The 20,132-nt window shown below is 46.1% G+C and overlaps 1 protein-coding gene across 5 annotated transcripts in view; it reads right to left on the bottom strand.

The window, feature by feature from the left end:
• The window catches only part of Mical2 (microtubule associated monooxygenase, calponin and LIM domain containing 2), a 191,101-nt gene that overhangs the window by 9,027 nt on the left and 161,942 nt on the right, over window positions 1-20,132 (bottom strand). For all 5 annotated transcript variants that reach the window (XM_076550354.1, XM_076550361.1, XM_076550364.1 and 2 more), the window contains 3 exons: window positions 13,479-13,579; window positions 10,077-10,157; window positions 6,706-6,799 (listed from right to left, as the gene is read on the bottom strand). In XM_076550354.1, coding sequence (XP_076406469.1) covers window positions 6,706-6,799; window positions 10,077-10,157; window positions 13,479-13,579 — 276 coding nt within the window. The remainder of the gene's footprint in view (window positions 1-6,705; window positions 6,800-10,076; window positions 10,158-13,478; window positions 13,580-20,132) is intronic.

The raw sequence follows: 20,132 nt of genomic DNA, 5'->3' as shown, positions 1-20,132 counted from the left end.
AATGTTTCTATATTAAGAACCGTTTTCCACGATAGAGAAAACAGAAAAGCTGCGAGTTGGAAATGCTGTCTTTCCTTATCGTCTAACGACACCATCTGCCACCAGCTCTGGGCTTCCCCTTCCTTGTCCCCAGTCCAAAAGAAACAGCTTTAAGGCACTATTTTGCTGTCTGTAGAGAAGCTTTTGCTTTTGTTTTTCAAATTCAGTCACTCTGCTACACGGATCTGCGCAGTCTAGTTAGGTTTGTATCCTGTATGATCTATCCTTGCTTCTATCTTATGTGTCCTTCTGAAAATCTTGCTCATGATGGACTTCCCTAGGTGTCACAGTGACTTCCCCTGACACACGTGGAACAAACACAAGATGAACTGAGCCACTTAATTCTCCTTTATCAGTAGAGTAATTGGTGATTTGATTGGCTTTGGCTCGTTTTTTAAAGCCTTCTGTTCTTTAGTAGACAAAGTCCCTTTGGGGGAATCTGTAGATACAGCTTCATATAGAGGTTTACAGGTGTTATAGTTTGAACATAAAATGTCCCTCATAGGCTCACGTAGTTGAACATGTGGTCTTTAGTTGTTTTGAGAGGTTGTGGAACCTTTAGGAAGTCAAGCCTCACTGGAGGAAGTGGGTCACTGGGGGCAGGCCTTGAGGCTTTATAGCCTGGCTCCACTTCCTGTTCACTCTCTGCTTCCTGAACGCAGATGCAATGTGAGCAGCCAGGCTTGTTCCTGCCTCCAAGCCTTTCCCGCCCTACAATCACCCCTTTCCCGCCCTACCATCACCCCTTTCCCGACATCATGCTTTCCCCACCATGAGGCACTCAGTCCCTCTGAAAATACAAACCCTAAGTTAATTGTGTCAAGGTATTTTATCACAGCAACAGAGCAGTAACTAAGATACCAGGGATCCTGCCCTCTCAAAGTATCGAATCCAGGTGGATCTTGCTTCCTTAGTTACAATAGTGCACCGAAGTATTTGTCTACAGTTTCCACTTACTGATTGTCTTCTATCACATTCTGCCCTGGGGGCTCCTGTGAAGTTTGGAAAGCATTGCCTCTCCCTGCAGGTATAGTAGAATGGACAGAGCATGGGCTTCTGGGTCATTCAGGCCCGTGACATTCAAGTCACCTCATCTGTCTCTGTCTTGGTCTTCCCCAGGTTTAGAAATGAGGATGCTGCAGACAGTGCTACCTTAAGTTGGTTAGGGATGTTAAATGAAGGGATACACGGGAAATGCTCAACGCAGTGCTTTGTGCACAGTAACCTTTCTGTGAACTGTCCCCTTGCAATAGCCCTCAGTCATTCTTCCCATGCCTGGTTTCGGAAGGGTTAGTTTCTATTCGTCTTTAAAACTCAGCTTGGTGGTAAAAAAACAAAACCACCACCACCACCACCACCAACAACAACAACAACACCAACACCAACACCAACACCAACAAAACCCTTTGTCTTCTAACAACCTGAAACCACCACCTCACCTCACGAATACTCGCCTCCCACTCAGACATGGAAATGCCATCGGTGGAGTGGATCATCTACACAGATGTGTGTCGTGCCATCCAGGCTCTTGGCTTCCTCTCCTCTCCCATGGTTCTAGTGGCTGCTGCTGTTACAGTCAAAGCCCTTCCTCCACAGGGCTGTGACTCCTCACCTAGGGCCAGGCTTCAGCTAGAGGGGTGTGTCCAAAGGCAAGGTGTCTTCTGGCCACGATCAGGACAGTGTCGTTATCTGACTCTTCCTCCTAGCCTCTCTGCTTGGGTCTACTGTCAAGGTTCTTTGCTCCTGAACTCTTACGGCTCTTCTTAGACACAGTGGAAGGATTCCCCTTGCCATGGTGAAATCAACACTCAGTGCCTGGGCATAGTGGCACCCAAGCACTTGGGAGGTGGGAGCAAGACGATCAAAAGTTCAAGGCCAGCCCGGGGTACATGAGATTTTTGTCTCAAAAAACTAACCACACACACACACACACACACACACACACACACACACACACACACCTTAAAAAAAAACCTGGCCAGCTGGTGAGATGGCACATGCCCCAAGCCTGACAGCCTGAGCCATTGATCCTAAGAATCCATATGGTAGGAGAGAACCAGCTCCTGCAAGTTGCCCTCTGTGAGCTATGACATGTGTGCCCATGCACACACATGATATTTATACATCAATGCAATCCAAATTTTCAGAATCTACATTGAAATTATTTTCCTCCTCTTTTTCCTTCTCCTTCTCTTCCTCCTCCTTCTGTGAGACAGGCTCACCATGCAACCCAGGCTGGCCTTGAACTTCTCATCCTTTGTCCCAGCCTCCTGAGAAGATTATAGGCATGAGCCACTAAGTTCGACTTCCTTCAAGATTCTTATATGGGCAAACATGTGAAATTTATGGACTGTACATATCTGTGGAGAAGAGAGTTATAGGTGAGTGCGAACAAATGGATGAGCCAATGAACGACGCTAAGGAAAGATCGGCCCTCGCTGGGTTTCAGAAGGAGAGGGACTCAAAAGGAAAGAGAAGAATTCATCCCGCTGACATTCTAAGACGTGACAGACCCATTTATCAAGTGCGTCACTAAAATGTCTCATTTAGTGTGTGTGTGTTCATGTATGACGGGCAGAGGTCGACATAAAGCATCTTCTCACCTTTCCCACCTTCTTTTTGCTTTACTTTTTTTTTTTTTTTTTTTTTTGGTTTTTCGAGACAGGGTTTCTCTGTGTAGCTTTACGCCTTTCCTGGAACTCACTTGGTAGTCCAAGCTGGCCTTGAACTCACAGAGATCTGCCTGGCTCTGCCTCCCGAGTGCTGGGATTAAAGGCGTGCGCCACCACCGCCTGGCCATACCAAGCTTTTTTACCAAAGGTGTGGGGATTGAACTCTGGCCCTTGGGTTTGTGTGGCGAGCACTTTCCCGACTGAGCCATCCTCCTAACCCCCCGTTTTATCATTTACTCTTTCATCTCTCTCTACCATCCCTAGGAGGAAGGTTTATCAGTCCCATTTTACAGATGGGAAAATTTGACAGAGCAGGAACTGCAGATGATATAATGCTGGTGATGTAAGATTCATTCAAGATCACCTGACTCATTCCTGTGCTCTGTCCAGAATCCCTCACTGTCACATGAGGCAGGAAATTAGCATTCCACTGGGTTCCTCAGCAACAGACAAGATGAAAATCACACGGTAGCAGCCAAACTACTTCCTTTCTTCCTGGCTGGGATGGCCATTAAATCATTCTTAATGTATGTGCTGCTGCCCTCTGCTGGCAGCCTCCAGCATCTGCATGGTCTTCTCCATGCAGCATCTCCAAGGTGGGCTTCTAGGCAGCCAGATGAAGTGAGCAAGGCTATGAGGGAAGGACCTTGCTTGTCTACCTTCCCTGAAGAATAAACCTTTCATCCTTTGAAGCTTTTCTTCTTTTGCCTTTGACTTCTCCTGTCTCCAGAGACGGAAAGAAAGCTCAGGACTCCACCAGACTACTTCATCTGCGTGGTAGTCTCTTGCCGGGGCATACTGTGATCCTAGCATTTAACATGATGCAATCCTAGCATTGTCTAGTGTCTCAACTAGACAAGTCCAAGCAGCTGACAGAGCCAGGTCTGGCTATTCATGGAGGGTGGTGGGACTCGGGGGGTCCAGGTCACTGAGTATCCTGCTCCATTGGTGACTTAGGCACAGGGGACCACAGGGGTTCTCTGCTGTCTTTGCCAAAGATACCCACCACATGCACAGACATCCTGTGTGTCTTGGTTTGTCATTTGGGGTTGATGGTTAGCTCTCTGCTTTACTTTGTTTCTTTTTCCTGAACAAACTGGGGGGGGGGGACCCCATGCTGGGGTGTGGTGGGGGAACTCATTTCTGACTGTTGGAAAAAAAATTAAAAGAAAGCCAGAATTGTTGTTGGGACAATGAAGAGCTCATTTCACTCAGACATCAGGGCTCTCGGGCTGCACCCTCCAGCCCGCACCCCTGCACAGTCCTCTAATTCAATGGGCCTAATGAATAACTCCCAGGCACAAAAGACCCTTTCAGGCTGTCCCCAGTCATTATGGAGGGGCCTCGCCTAACCGTCGCAGCCCACTCCTTGTTTGCAGGCTTGCCTCTAAATTTGGTTATTCACAACCTTGATAGCTCAATATTATTGCCTAACTGTGATCATTGTCTAATTATCCTAATAATACCTATTAAATAATTCTCATTAAATCACTTGAATGGGAGCAGCAGAGGCCAGCTCAAATACAACTTAACCCAATAAGCATTGGTCATTCGCTGAGCGGCAGGCAATCTCTTCAAGGGACTCCATAGACTATCGGAGCACAGGGAAATATGACCATTGCGCCAATGCGCATGCATGTCTCCGTTTTGATGGCCTGGCTTGCGGATCCACTTGGTTTCCTCTGAGACTGCTCTCTGTGACTTGACTCTTTTTTTGTCCCTATCCCCTCACTGATTTCCATCTGTCACCCTCACAAGAATATCAAAGGAGAAAAGGCGTAGGAACCTCACAGGGTAATTAGTTTACTGAGAGTAGAAAGGGAATGAACAGAATCCATCTTTTGGCTGGCCTGACTCACCTTTGACAACACCGATAGCTGGCCATATTTCTTTAGGTATGGCTCAAAATGACTTCTTTCTCCTTACCGTTGGAGACTGGGGGGGATGTTCAGAACAAGCTTTAAACATTTGGGGTCTATAATTGAAGTTGCTAGCAGGAAAGCTTGCAGAGATAGGTATTTCCTTTAAAGCATCTCGTGTAGACTGGAGTGTTTTGTAGAATATGGGTAGTGTTTGTTGACTGTCTCTGTGTAGGAGAGACTTGGGTAGATGGCACTTGATTCTCAAAATGGCCTAGTCCTGTGGGGTGAGCTCACTTTTCAGCTAAGGAATCTGAGAGGTCGAGTGAGTGATTTTCCTAGGACTATCCCCTCCCAAACAGGTGATATATTTTGTTTGTTTGCAGTGCTGGGTCTCAAACCCATGACCTCATGAAGCATCCTAGGCAAGCGCTACAACCAGCTGAGTCAATTCCTGTCACTGCTCACTCTGCATGATGGGAAACAAATTTAAATACAGAGTTCCTGTGTGTGTGTGTGTGTGTGTGTGTGTGTGTGTGTGTGTGTGTAGGCCAGAGGGCAGCATAGGACCTCATTTCTCAGGTGCTGTCTACCTTGGCTTTTGAGCCTGGAGATGGACAGTTAGGCTTGGCTGGCTGGTCAGCAATCCCCCAGGGATCTGTTTGTCTCCATTTCCCTAAGTCTGAGGTGACAAGTGTGAGCCACCATACCTGCTGAGTTCTGGGGACCAGACTCAGGCTTTCATACCTGCACCATGAGCACTTTACCAGCTGGGCTACCTCCCCGGGCCAGCAGAGGTTCCGTGACATCTGTAAGTCACAGAGCTCACCGTGTCCCCCATCAGCAATGTGTCAGGGACAGCACATATGACACACTCCCTTTGCTGGCTTATTCTTTTCATGCCCAGGGTTCTCACTACAACAAGAGGTTCCTGAAGATGAATACTAGAGCCTCCTTGATTGGGATATTATTACACAAAACACCAAACAAGGGCAGTTCCCTCCCCCGGAATTCCTAAGTGTGGCTGGAAAGACTCCGTTCAAGCAGCCGGAGCAGTCATGATTGTAGGAAAAGCGGTCTGCTCCAGTCTACCCCATGCAGACACTCTGCACAAGGAATTTCACAGTGGGGGCCAATAAGAAAAGGAACACATTGTGTGACATTATAACCCCTGGCCTAAGGCTCTTTTGAGAAATTGGTGTGTGTGTGTGTGTGTGTGTGTGTGTGTGTGTGTGTGTGCGCGCGCGCGCGCGCGCGCGCGCGCGCGCTTGCGCGCTCATGCACGTGGAGGTCAGAATCAGAAGTTGATGGTGTGTCTCTTCCTCAGTCACTTTCCACTTTATTTTTTTGAGACAAGATCTCTCACTGAACCTTAGAGCTTTTTTTTTTTTTTTTTTTTTTTTTTTTTTTTTTTTTTAAGTTAGACTGGTTGGCCAGCCAGTCCCTGGCATCATCCTGTCTCAGCCTCTCCAGAATTAGGATTATAGATATGTGCTGCTATGCCCAGATTTTCACATGGGTGCTGGGGATTTGAACTCAGGTCCTCACACTTGCACAGCATGCACTTTACCCATTAAGCCACCCATAGAAACCAGGATTTGAACTTGGGGCTTTCCTTCTTAGTCAATATTGCTTGAACATTCGAATCTTCCTCCTGGATTCTTCTTAACTTCTGAATTTCAAAGATTATTCACATAGAGAGAAAGCCACAGAGGATGTCCATAGGAATTTCAGATCAGACCAGCAGCTTCATGTTTAAAGTGTGGGGCATGAGGCCAGAGAGCTGACTCATCAGTTAAGAGCACTTGCTGCTCCTTCAGAGGACAAGGGTTCGATTTCTAGCATCCACAGGGCAGCTAACAGCTATCTGTAGTTCCAGTTTCGGGGAATCTGAGGCCCTCTTCTGGCCTCTGCGGACATTGCACTCAATGGTGCACAGACATGTACAAAGGCAAAAGACACATAAAATAAAAGTAAATAAATTTTAAAAAAGCATAAGGCAGTGGACTTAGTCTGTGTTGACCTGTGCCCTGAGGTGATGAGTGCTCTTTGCCCTCCCCACCCTGCAAGGCCCACGCCACTCTCAGACTCTAGACCCAGACCTCCACCCTCAGCTGCCGACCTGCCCTCTGTACCTGCTTCTCCTCTCAGAACCTTCTCCAGCTTCACACCCCGGATCTCCGATGTCCTCTGCTGCTCTTCCACCTCCTCTAGCTGTCTCTGGATGGCCTGCAAGACCAAGAGGGCATGCCATTAGAGGGCGCTGTATTTGTGGAAGCACAAGACGGGGCTGAGCCTGCTACTAGCTGTCCCCATTTCATTGCCCCAATTCACTCGGCAGAGATGGTGAAGCTCCCCAGCTCTGGACCTTGGTGCTTTAGTCCTTACGATGAGCCACAGAGCACAGCATCTGTACATGTGTAGTTGACATCCCCATAGGAGTCAAAACTGCCCTCTGACAAGGCCCACCACACTGGAGTCCTGGGAGAGAGGCTCCTGGGCTGGCCAGGGGATCCTCATGAGTCCTGGACTGTGACCATGGGCTCAATGACCAGGGTTGTCTCTCAGCACAGGCTAGCGGTGTTTAGATTCTGTTTTGCAGGAATGAGCAGCTGGCACCTCCTGAGAGGGAGACCTGGGCCTGCCCATGGGGACTGGTGTTCCTTTTTGAGTCATCCTGCATCCCACCTTAGCTACAAATGGCTCCAGTCCTGCACCCCTGCTTCAGGCCCAAGGTGCTGCCTCCGCAGAAGAGCCTGTGGATCTGTTATTATCCAGTTATGAAGGGGCACACTAGGTGCTGAATCCGTAAGGTTCACCACTCACACTCCGTGGACCCCTAAGCACTTGCTCAGTTTGGAGTTATGCTTGAGTTTGAGTGGGCACGTTTACGTTCCCTGCAAGCTGCTACTCTCTTGGAGTCTCTTAGGAAGGGAAGCTGAGCAAGGTCACTTTTTTTTTTCCCCTAAGCTTTGTTCACCTCCATCAACGTTCCCTGATGTCAAGCATTGGGGAACCGGGAGGCAGGACAGTCCTTACACACTGCCGAACAGGAACAGTAGAGAACCGTGAACCATCTGGGCAGGTGATGCATCTGTCTGCTCCCCTCTCCCCATCACGCCCATCCTTCTAAATCTCCCCTGGAATCACAGGTGCAATGGTCAAGGCATCCCCAGCACCAAGAGACCCAAACAGGGACGTGAGCAGTCACCTGGCTCTCCTTGAGTATTCAAGCCAACAACATAACTTAGACGGGAATTCTGCTGCTGACTGCTTGCAATTTCATGCCCTCTGCTCTGCTGCTTTTGAAAGAGGGTTGTGTCCTTGATAAAGCTATCTATCTCTTCTTGCAGGTAAGGCCCTGGACTGCTAAGGAAGGGGGGCAGTTAGGTGACTTTATAACTGATGGTTGTGTGGTTACAGCTCTGAAGTTGTTCTGGAATAAAATGAATTGCCCCTAAATTCATAGGTTGAGACCCTAACTCCCAGGGTGACTGTATTAGAGACAAGGTGTTTTAGGAGACCACTGTTTTAGATGCAGCCCTGATCTAACGGGCCTCCTACCTGTATGAGTAGAGGAAGCTCTTCCTCCCCCTCCTCCCCCTCCCCTCTCCTCACACTTCAAAAAGACCCTGTGAGGGTGCAGTGGGAAGGTGCTGTCTCTGAGCCAGGAACAGGGGCCTTGGCGGACTCTCAGTCTGACGGGCCTTGACCTTGGTTCTTCAGCCTCCAGAAAAGAAATATCTGTTGTTTGAGCCACCCAGACTGTGGTCTGTGGCTGTGGAAGCCCGAGCAGGTAAACAACGTGCTCATTCACCAAAGGGCCACTTCCCAGCCAAGGATGCTACCATACATAGTCAGTGAAGCCTTTAGAAGGTGGGCCTCACAGGAAGAAGCTGTGTCACCGTGAGTGTGCCCTTGAAGGGCATGCGAGGAACTCTTCTCTCTCTCGCTGCCTCTGCTTCTGGAGCCATGAAGTAAACAGTTGCCTCCACTCTCTCTACACTCCCTGCCATGATATGCTGCCTCCCCCCAGGCCCAAAGCAACGGGGCCAACTGACCATGGACTAGCAGGACTGGCCCTATAAATCCAAACAAACCTTTCCTTTCCCAAAGTTAATGGTCTTGGGCATTTTGTTACAGCAGCAGAGAGCTGACTAGTGCACAAGACTACATGGCCATATAAAGGATTCAGTGGTGAAAGTCATAGAATGCTACGTGCATTAACGGGCAGGATTGTTCTAAGTTCTCATGCACTAAAGTCCGACTGTTCTTCAAGACTAGGCTTGGAGAGGGACAAGGTTTATGCCACCTGCTTCATTTTGCTCATCTTCATTTGACAGAGACAGCAGCTTGGATACCAATGCTTGCAGTAAATCATCAGGTTAGGAAGTGTGAGGTACTCATACTTCCAACTAATCCTAACATGGAGTCAGACCCCAGTAGCTACCAGTGTAGTAGAGATTCAGTCAAGGAGTTGCTGGATGACTTCTGTCCTTACTGAGGGCACAGCCAAGGTCACTGCTTTGGGGGAGTAAGGGCTTATAATGGCCAAGGCCACATGCTAGCCTCATTTTGCAGGACACAAACCTGAGCCTAGAAAGGTGACTGGGTTGGGAATAGTTCAACCTCCCAAGCTCCTCACTGTGGTGATATTGTGTTCCCCAAAATATTGTGTACTCTAATAAATTTATCTGGGGTCAGAGAACAGACAGCCACTAGATACAAAGGCTAGAAAATGGTGGCAATCACACCTTTAATCCTAGCATTCCAGAGATAGAAATCCCTCTGGATCTCTGTGAGTTCAAGGCCACGTTGGAAATAGCCAAGCATGGTGACACACACCTTTAATCCCAGAAAGCCAGCCTTTAATCCCAGGGAGTGGTGGTAGAAAGCAAAAAGATATATAAGGCGTGAGGACCAGAAACTAGAGGCATTTGGCTGGTTAAGATTTTGGCTGGTTAAGCATTCAGGCTTTTAAGCAGCAGTTCAGCTGAGAGCCATTGGGATGAGGACACAGAAGCTTCCAGTCTGAGGAAACAGGACCAGCTGAGGATCTGGCAAGGTGAGATAGCTGTGGCTTGTTCTGTCTTTCTGATCTACCAGCATTGACCCCCAATAACTGGCCTCGGGTTTGATTTTTTTTTTTTTTTTTTTTTTTTTTTTTGGTTTTTCGAGACAGGGTTTCTCTGTGTAGCTTTGCGCCTTTCCTGGAGCTTACTTGGTAGCCCAGACTGGCCTCGAACTCACAGAGATCCGCCTGGCTCTGCCTCCCGAGTGCTGGGATTAAAGGCGTGCACCTGATTTTATTAATAAGAACTTTTAAGATTCTGCTACACCTCACCCCAGAGTCCTACTTGGGATTGGGCCAGGACCTTCAGAATGGCCTGGTTCTCAGCAGAGGGAGGCAGGCCTTTCCCTGGTCCATCTCCACAAGTACAGATTGACTCCTGAAGGATTTCCCACCCATGCCCTGGGCACACCCTTCACAAGTTTGCTTCCTGACCTGAGCCTTATGAAGTCTTTTCAATTCTTCTTGCTTAACCAACTGCTTCTCCAGCTTCCTCCTTCTTCTGGGTATCTTCTCCTATACAAACGCATGGAGAAGAAAAAGCCGAGACTAAGAAAAGGGGTTAAAGTTTACAAAACCTCACCATTGCCTTCTGCCCTCACCATGCACGGCTCCAAGCCACTGCTGGGCTTCCAGCATAATGATATCCAACAGAACTTTCTACAATGATGACAATGACCTCTATTTGCACTATGTGAGATATGAATGCCACTATCCACATGTGGCATGGGAATTGAGCTGTGAATAAAAAAATTGAAGTTAAAATTTCATTTAACTTCATCATCATCATCATCAGTAGCAGCAGCAGCAGCAGCAGCAGCAGCAGCAGCAGCAGCAACAGCAGCAGCAGCAGTATTATCCTTATTATTTTGAGACAGGGTCTCACAGTATAGCCCTGACTGGCCTGGAACTTGCTACAAGGAACAGGATGTCTTTGAACTCACAGAGATCCACCTGCCTTTGCCTCCCAAGTGCTCCATCTCAGGGATGGAATTTCTTTTTCTAGAATTTTTAGAATCCTAAAGATCTTTGGGAGGAAATCTTGGCTTTTATATCTCAGCCCAGATCCATCATTGTTCCTGGAGATGACCACCAGGTAGACTGCTCGGGTTCTGGCTTTAGCGAGAGGACCTTCTGATAATCAGTGAGAGGTGCATCCTGCCCAGAGATGATCTCACTCAGCTCACACTGAGACCTGGTTTGTTTATTTCATAAGCATCTCAGGAGCACCCATCACATGAACCCACATTATAAATCCTGGCATCTTTAGAGTGTTGTGTGCCAGACAATGAACTAATTACTTCCTGGTGTCTCCTCTGTTTCCCAGGTTGTATGTCTCTACAAATACGGACAACATAATTCAGAAAGACAACCTGCTCAGATTGACACAAATAGTAACAAGGCCCAGGTGAACATCTTCAGTACGCTTGGTTTCCCATAGGCAATGCTGCCTTTCCTTTTGCCAGGCACTAGGTGATCAAGGACCCCTGCTCTGGGGTAGGACCTATAGCAGTGCCATTTTCCTCTAAATGGAGACAAGTGAATCCAGATTCTGTGTTCTGGTTAGTTTTTTTTTTTTTTTTGTCAACTTGACACAAGCTGGGTCATCTGGGAAGAAGAGATCTCAATTGAGGAAATGCCTCCCTCAGATGCCCTGTATGTAAGTCTGTAGGGCATTTTCTTGATTGATGATTGATATGGGCCCAGCTCACTGTGGGTAGTGCTGCTTCTGGGCAGTTGGTCCAGCCTAATCAAGCCATGGAGAGCAAGCCAGCAAGCAGCATTCCTCCATGGCCTCCGCATCGGTTCCTACCTACATGTGCTGCCTTTAGCCCTTGTCCTGACTTCCCTTTGTGATGGGCTGTAAGCTCCATGCTGAAATAAACCTTTTCCTCCCCAAGTTGTTTTTGATCATGGTGTTCATCACAGCAGCAGAAAGCAAAGGACGAGAACATCTGGAGAAGGGTAGACCACAACACTGCCATGCAGTCTTCCCGAAGCATAGCCCTCCCCACAGGGTTCAGAGTGCAGCTCGGTGGCAGAGTGCTTGCTGAGCATGTGTGAGGTCCTGGGTTTGATTCTCACACACATCTGTTCTTTTAGGAGTCAGTAGAATAGAACACAAGGTTGGGGATAGAAGAAAGTAATTTGGTAACTTCTATTTAAAACATAGTCTAGCAATGCTCAGCCTCTCATACATGGGCTCTTTATTCTTTTCACAGCAATGGTGATGTTGTAGAGAGTCAAGGAGAGAATCTAAGGGTGGCCAAGAAAAGAGCCAGTGCAGGAGCAGGGAAGAACCAAGGTTCAGCTGCCACAAGTCCCCTGCCTCAGACATCCTGCCTTCAGCTTCCTGTGCAGAGGTTCATCTGAGCAGGCTCTGTTGTGACCAGGTGGGGACATACCTGAATGTAACCAAAGAAACAGAGAACCCAGAGGCCATACCGCCTCCTTCCCACTAGAAGGCCTCCTGGAGGGGTGGGGTCCGCTAGGAGTCGCATGGTACGCTTTACCACCTAGCTCTCTGAAGTGATGACTAGCCGTGTGCTAGGCCAGCAAGATGACACAGAGCTGGTTGTGAGGTTTATCTGGGATATTATGGTCTTGCTACTTCCACATGCCGGTGCTAACCTATTCCTTCTCCATGAGTGTTAAGAAGATGGAGTCTGGGATCTGTCTCATTCCAGTGGAGAGTTAACTTAGAGTCATTTGAGGGGATGAGGGGCAATAAGGGACCCCCCAGAAATCAATGTAACATAATTCAGTTAACTTCTGGTGAGGATTGAAGTTAACTTGAGAAGCTCACAATTTAAAAAAGAAAATTTCCTACCCCAACCCCACTGTGTGTGCACCCCCACCCCCTCCACTGTGTGTGTATGTGTGTGTGTGTGTGTGTGTTCGAGCACTCGCTTGCCCTAGGGAGTTGGAATCCCCCTTTGTGACTTGAACTGAAGCCAAAGCTTCTCTTGCTAGATATGGAAAAGTCGAGTGTGAGTGAATAAATTTGGTTCTCTTCTTCCCGCCACTAGATCTTCTCAGCTGCAAAAATATAAACAGTACAGAGCAGTGCACCCTTCCTCTGCCTACCCCAGAGGCATGTGAGGACCAGCCATTCAGCATCCCACCCCCTTGAGTCCTGGGGGACAAGCTTCAGTCCCAAGCTTCGAGAAAACAGCAGTGAGGTTGGGTGGCCAACGTTTGTCTCTGTGTATACGATCTATAGACAGACACATCTACAGGCATGCCACACTGTGTTTTCTCTGCATTCGTAGGAGAGATCCGGAAAGGGCTCTCTGGACATTAACATCCACTAAGAAGGGGGCTGGTTGCCTTCCCAGTGGCATGCAGGTCGTTCCTCTGACAGTAAGTGCCTGGGTGCATCTGCGTCTCTGTGCACCTGCAGGGTTCATTTCATAGCTCTGATTAGAATAAACATAACATTTTCTGTGCAATCTGCCTCTAGTGCTTCTTAAATGAAGTTGTGCTTCCCCTGGGGAAATACACATCTGCTTGTTGAGATTTTTCAATGGTTTGCTTATTGGACCACATATTAAACCCACTTTAAGAACCGCGCTCGCCAAATGGTTTCAAGTCAGTATGTCTTCTTTTCTCCTTCCTCCATTTGAGACGCTGAGGTTTTCTTTTTTCTTTCCTTTTTTTTTTTTAAAAGAAGACAGATTGGGGTGTTCCAGATAAAAAGAAGGGTGGTTTTCTGTTGCAATGTGGCCTGACCCTCATGAGCATCCTGGCAGCTGGAGCCCACATTGGCTCTGAAACCTGGATGGGAAATGAGCCCCAGTCAGCCAAGGCATTGTATGCTGTTCCAAGTGATGTTACCTTTGACCTGGAGCAAAGCCGGGAGTCAAAGTCTTCATCTGCCGAGGAGGAGGTGGCCGAAGAGGGAGAAGAGGTGGCCTCTGTCACTGGTGCTCCAAGGCCTGAAACAAGAACCAGAGAACTCACCAAACCACGGGCTTCTCTTCCTGCTCAGCGCCTCACAGCTGCCTCCCTCCCCCAGCACCCCGTTTACTTCCTCGTGCCCACCCCTCACTGCACCTGCCAGGAGCTTGGGAAAGCAGTACCTCAGGGCCACTGAAAAGTTGGCCCTCCACGTTAATTACATTTCTGGATCCCTGCCAAGAGCTCTGCCGCCCTCTTCTCACATTCAAAACAAAACAAAACAAAACAAGGTATTATGCAGAAATCAAGGAAGTCCTTAAACACCCTTTACAGGGCAGGATCCTTGCTTACAATGCTTTTGGATCAAAAATCTATTATGAAAATGCATATCTGAAGTTAGCTGAGTTACCTAAACGCTTGGGTAGGGTTCGTTCTACAGAGTAATTGAATGCAAAGAAGAAAAAAAAAAGTCAGAGCCAGCTCTTAAACAAATCGCCCTTCTGCGGCTCGCAGCATCTGGCACCCATTTTTACTACACGACATCTGCTCAGTGTAAAAGAGCTGGCGTCAGAATGTCTGGTCATAGAAAAAAAAATCCCAAATGTAATCAGAAGCAAAAGGACTCTAAGCCTAAGGATTTTATCACATAGCCTCATGCAACATAAATATTTCATTAATTATGGCTAAACAAATGCCACTTTTATTTTCCCAACTTGCAGATATTATCACATCATGGAAGGGATGATTCAAATGCCAGGAAAAAAGCAGTTTAAGATAGGGATGGCCCAACAAAGCAGGGCCCGCGGGGAAGCTAAAGCTGAGGGGCCATGCCAGACTCCAAACATGAACTGGATGGCTGAGGACTGTAATGTGCCCATGTTGACCAAACACCTTTTTGTGATTTGGCTGGGGACCAGGTGTGACGGGGCTTCCAGGTGCTACAGGAGACTTTCATTTTCCCCAGCAAAAACATCTGCCCTTGCACGTACACCTGATGAAGTCTCTGCCAATACCAGGATTAACCCATGCTGGTCACTGCACTGCAGAACCTACTAGAATTCAGTGACGGCAAACGGACTCTACAGTGGCAGCTTGTGTCTGCAGAGAACGATGGAGTGGGTGGAGAGAAAGGAGGGAAGTAATTCCAAGTCAGCTAACATCCTCTCCAGCCTCCCTATAATTTTCAACTATTCACCCCAGTGGGAGCAGCCAAGTGTTACAAAATAAGGGTAATTTTAACCTCCAGCAACACATTTACATACGCTCTTATTCAGAGCAAAATAATACAAAACATGCATATAACAAGCCAGCCTCTCTGGGGAGGGAGTTTGCTGGTTTCCACTTTAATTTGCCAGATGGGAAAGCTCAGGTAAAGATAGAATCAGAGAGTGGCATCGTCGTCGTAGGAGAAGGCTGTGTTCTCTTTGGGCAGAGACTGCATCCTGCTTCAGCCACTAAATTACCATCGAGGGATCGAGCCACTGAGTGCTGAGGATAGAAGCTGGAGGGACCAACTTTATACCCTTGAGTTCTACGGTCATGCTTCCTACGTGCAGAATTGCTTGTGGATGAGCAAACAAAGTCCCTGGCAGTATCTGGTAAATGAGAAGTAGCTATCGGGAATGTTTAGACTTGTTTTATTCACTACTTTTCTCATTGCTGTGACCAAACATGTGACATGGAGCAACTTGAGGGCTGGGGATGCAGCTCAGCTGATACATCACTTGTTTAGCGTGCAGGAGGCTCTGGGTTAGACTCCCAGCACTGCACTTGGGAGAAGGAGGCAGGAGGACCAGAAGTTCAAGGCCATCTTCAGCTACATAGGGAGTTTGAAGCCAGCCTGAGCTAGAGACTGTCTCATAGTCCATCATGGAAGGAAGGTGTGCTGGCCGAAGGCTGCTCACTCACCTCTGGTAGTGGGGAGCAGAGGGAGGTGAACGCTGCCATGCATCCCTCTTTATCCCCTTTGTAATCAGTCTGCTAGTCCAGCCCGTGACTAATGCTCTCCACACTCAGGACAGGTCTCCACTCCTGTTACCCCTCTCTGAAAACACCTTGCAGAGGACCCAAAGGTGCGTCTCCTGGGTGGTTCCACACCCAGTCAAGTTGACAATGAACATTAACATCACAACTGTCTTCACCATCTTCCTTGTTATCAATGACCCAGTTAACAAGGCTTTTCACGCTACTAAAACTGCCTAGTGGACCTTTATTTATGGGAGAAGTACAGCTATAAAGTTGAAACCTTTTCTAATTTCAAAAAGCCACTATTTTTGTAGCATTTCATTTGGAAACAGGAGTGAAATGGCTTCTAAACATATGCACCTCCTTAGGTAAGAAGGGCGATTAGCAGTTTAATGCCACTGAGTCTCTCTGCTCTTCAGTGGAGCACCAACAATAGCGAAGGTCACTTTTCATTTGCAATTTTTAAGAACCTTGCAGCATTGCCCAACTACACTATGTTAGACTGACTGACTTTGGACCTGGCTTTCCACCAGAAAGCAGTAGAATTCAGGACACAGTGTATGAAGCATCTTTTTCCAGATATTAGCCAACAGGCAATACAGAAAGATATAAAAGACAAGAGCCCATTTGTAAAGTCCTATGGCCATAGATGCTTCTGCCCTGAGGTCCTTTGCTGACCACAGTGCAGGCAGGAAAAACCCAAGCAGGGCAAAATGGGTTCACTGAGTTGAAAGGCAGTTCAGAGTTTGGCCAGGCAGAGGCAGCAGTAATGTGTAGGATGGAGCCCTGGAGAGAAGGGAATGCTGGGAAAAAAGAATGTTAGAAACCAGCATAGAAGTCCATGTGCATCCACTGCTTAACAGGAATCCAAAGCTACATCAAAAGAAACTACCTGTTAGGCATATAACTGCGGAGAAGTTGCAGGCTCAACAGTCTCTACAGCAGTGGTTCTTAACCTTCCCGATGCTGTGACCCTTCACTACAGTTCCTCGTGTTGTGGTGACCCCAACCATAACATTATTTTCATTGCTACTTCATAACTGTAATTTTACTACTGTTATTAATCGTAATGTAATATTTTGGGAGCTAGAGGTTTGTCAAAGGGGTTGTGACCCACAGGTTGAGAACCACTGCTCTAAAGCTTTCCTAGGTGGGAGATACTTGTCCCTAGTCTGAGTAGCACAGACACCTGGGGCATTATTGAGATCACAGGTAGTGAAGACTAATGCTTATCATAGACACACCTAATAAGGGTAAAGACAAGCCTTGGAAGGAATAGAGTTAGACTATTGCTTATTAAACATTCTTGATTCCCCACTTAACATTAAAAAAATAAAATCCAATCACTAAAAAATAAAGTCCAATCACTTCTCAGCATAATATTCGTAAATTCTATCAGTTGGTAAACAATGACTAGGTGTACACACACACACACACACACACACACACACACACACACACAAATTTAATAAGCAAGAGAAAAATCCATCAATTAAAATAGACCCAGAAATGACAGACACAGTGAAATTAACAGGCAAGTATTTAAAATTATCATAAATGTGCCCAAGAAGTTAAAAGGTATGTTACCAAAATAACCTTGAGAACTGATAAATTTAGTAAAGTAGGGACATATAAAATTAACATTACTATGGTTAGGTCTTTCTCCCCCTCTTCCCCCTGTCCCCTTCCCTCCCCTCCTCTTCTCTTCCTCCTCACCTCCCTCCTTCCTTCCTTCCTTTTGGCTTGGTGCTGATAATTAAACCCAGGGAATTCTAGATGCTAAGTTTGAGTTCTATGGCAAAGCCACACCCTCAGCTCCAGCCAGCAGCATTTCTATCTATTTACATGCAACTATATAAAATGAAATCATAGAAACCCACACAAGTGGAGAGTCTGATAAAATGCTGGTCACTGGAACTAACAGGTGGAGGTGGGGGCTGGGGAGATGTTCAAAGGATATGAAATTTCAGTTCAATAGGACCAAGATTAAGAGATCTATTCTATAGCATGGTGATGGCTACTGTTGGAATGGAAAGTGTCCGCCATAGGCCCCTGTGTTTGAACAGTTGATCCGAAGGTGCTTCAGAACCTCTAGGAGGTGGAGCCTACTTGGATGAAGAAGGCCAATGGGGGATAGGCTTTGAATGCTACTGTGCACTGTTTCTGGCTCAGTGTCTCTGCTTCTTGACTGTTGATATGATGAAAATGTCAGCCTCTGCCCCCACCACCTGGATAGAAGCTGGTCTGACAACCACGTGTTCCCTGCCATGAGACCGCTCAGTGAGTAAAGCAGACATGAGGACCGCAGTTTGTATCCCCAGAACTCACATAAAGCCAGATGTACACATCTGCAATGCCAGTGCTCCCATTGTGAGACGGGAGGCAGAAACAAGGGAATCCTGGAAAGCTTGAAGGCCAGCTAGTCTGGAGTACACACACCCGAGCAACTGAAAAACAGAAATCCTGGCGCTGGAGGGATGACTCGGCAGTTAAGAGCACAAGCTGATATTGCAAAGGACTCGGGTTTCATTCCCAGCACCCACATGGCAGCATGTAACTGTCTATAACTCCAGTTCCAGAGAATCTGACACCCTCTTTGGGCACTGTATGCACTTGGTCCACAGACATACATGCAAGCAAAGCACTCACACATATCAAATAAAATTAAAATCTCAAAAAAGTGACCTTGTCTTAAACAAGGTAGAATGTGGGCACTCACAGGTCTGTATTCACACACATACTCATACATACAGCACACACACACACACACACACACACACACACACACACACACACACAGAGATAAATAAATTAAAAGTGAAGAAATATATATATATATATATTTCTGTCCTCTTTTAGTAATTGATAAAATAACCAAACCAATGTAAGAGTTCTTACTATGAGCATCATTGAATAACTGAAACACACTTCGCATTATGGACACTTTACTTGACAACAAAATCCCCACTCCATTGTGTATAGATACTATATTTTCTTTATTTTTTTCTGTTGTTGAGTTTTGTGTGTATCTGTATGTGTGTGTGCATATATATATATATATATATGCTCTGTATATATGTGTGTGTATGTATGTACACATACCCACACCCACATATATGTGTCTGTGTATACATAATACACACACACACACACCCATTGGTTTGGTTTTGAGACAGGGTCTCAGTGTAGCCCAAGTTGGCCTCAACCTTTCAGTTCTTCTTCCCTAGTGCGAAGACTGCAGACATATGTCACCACACCAGGATCTCTTCATCTGCAGATGGGCACTTAGGCTGACTCTATAACTTGGCTCTTCTGAATAGTATGCAGTGTGCATGGGTGTGCTGACTTTGATTTTTTTCAGGTGTATAAGTAGGTGTGGTACACTTAGCAGCTCCAGTTCCAGTGTTCAAGGGACCTTCATATCAAGTTTTACAGTAGCTGAACTAATTTATATTCCTGAAAATAGTATAGAAGGGTCTCTCATGTTTGTCCCAACTCCATCCTCATTGGCTAGCATTTGTAGTTTCCTTGGTGACCTTGATGACAACAACCCTTCTGACTACGGTGAGATGGACTCAGGGCAGTTTTGATTTGCATTTCCCTGATGACTAAATATGCTGAACATTTTTATGCATTTATTGGACATTTATCCTTCTACTATCCAGTTTATTTGCCCATTTATTGGTTAGATTATTTGTTATTTGAGTGTTTAACTTTTTGAGTTCTTATTGAATCTTCATATGAATCTCTAATCAGATGAGTGATTGGCAAAGATTTTCTCCAGCTCTTTAGAATGCCTTTTCACTCTGTTAACAGTGCTTTTTTCTATGCAGAAGCTTTCTAATCAGATGGATAAATTCATATTTATGCAAATGGATTAAGTTTCCAGCTATTTTTCTTTGTTATCTTTTTTAGATCAAGTCTTACTATGTAGCCCAGGCTGGCCTCAAACTCATACTCTTTTGGCTTTAGACTTATGAGTATTGGGATTACAGGCATGCACTACCACACCCAGCTATATGCTTTTTAATTTTAAAGCAGATAAATGTACTATCTATTAAACATCTACTTCATGGGTCAGGAGAGATAGCCCAGGGAGGAACATTTGTTGCTCTTGCGGAGGATCCAGGTTTTACTCCAAGCACCCACACAACAGCTCACAACCAATCTGTAATTCCAGTCCCAGGAGACCAAATACTGTCTTCTGGTCTCCACTGGCACTAGGGCATGCACATGGTGTATGTAGGCAAAACCTGCATATACATAAAAAGTGAATAAATCTAAAAAATTATATATATATATATATATATATATATATATATATATATAAAATAAATGAAATATCATGGTATGTGATTTTAAAAGAATCTTTATATCTCAATTTACCTATGCTTATTCCAAACTTGGCTGCTAAGAAGTACTCTTGTTAATTTATACAGATATATAATTAGGGTGCAAAGAAGATAATTTCTTGAAACTGATTTCCCTTAAAAGTTAAAAAAAAATAAAAGGTAAACATGTAAAGAAAAACATAATTTTTGAAAACTGGAAGTATTAGGGTCATGGTTTGTTTAATGAGGTCAAATGAACATTCAGCAATGACAGAAATCCTTGTCTGGGTGCAGA

This window comes from Peromyscus maniculatus, chromosome 1 (genome assembly GCF_049852395.1).
Source record: "Peromyscus maniculatus bairdii isolate BWxNUB_F1_BW_parent chromosome 1, HU_Pman_BW_mat_3.1, whole genome shotgun sequence".
Classification (NCBI taxonomy): domain Eukaryota; kingdom Metazoa; phylum Chordata; class Mammalia; order Rodentia; family Cricetidae; genus Peromyscus; species Peromyscus maniculatus.
Note: the sequence above shows the minus strand (reverse complement) of the source record. Positions and strands in the feature narration are given on the sequence as shown.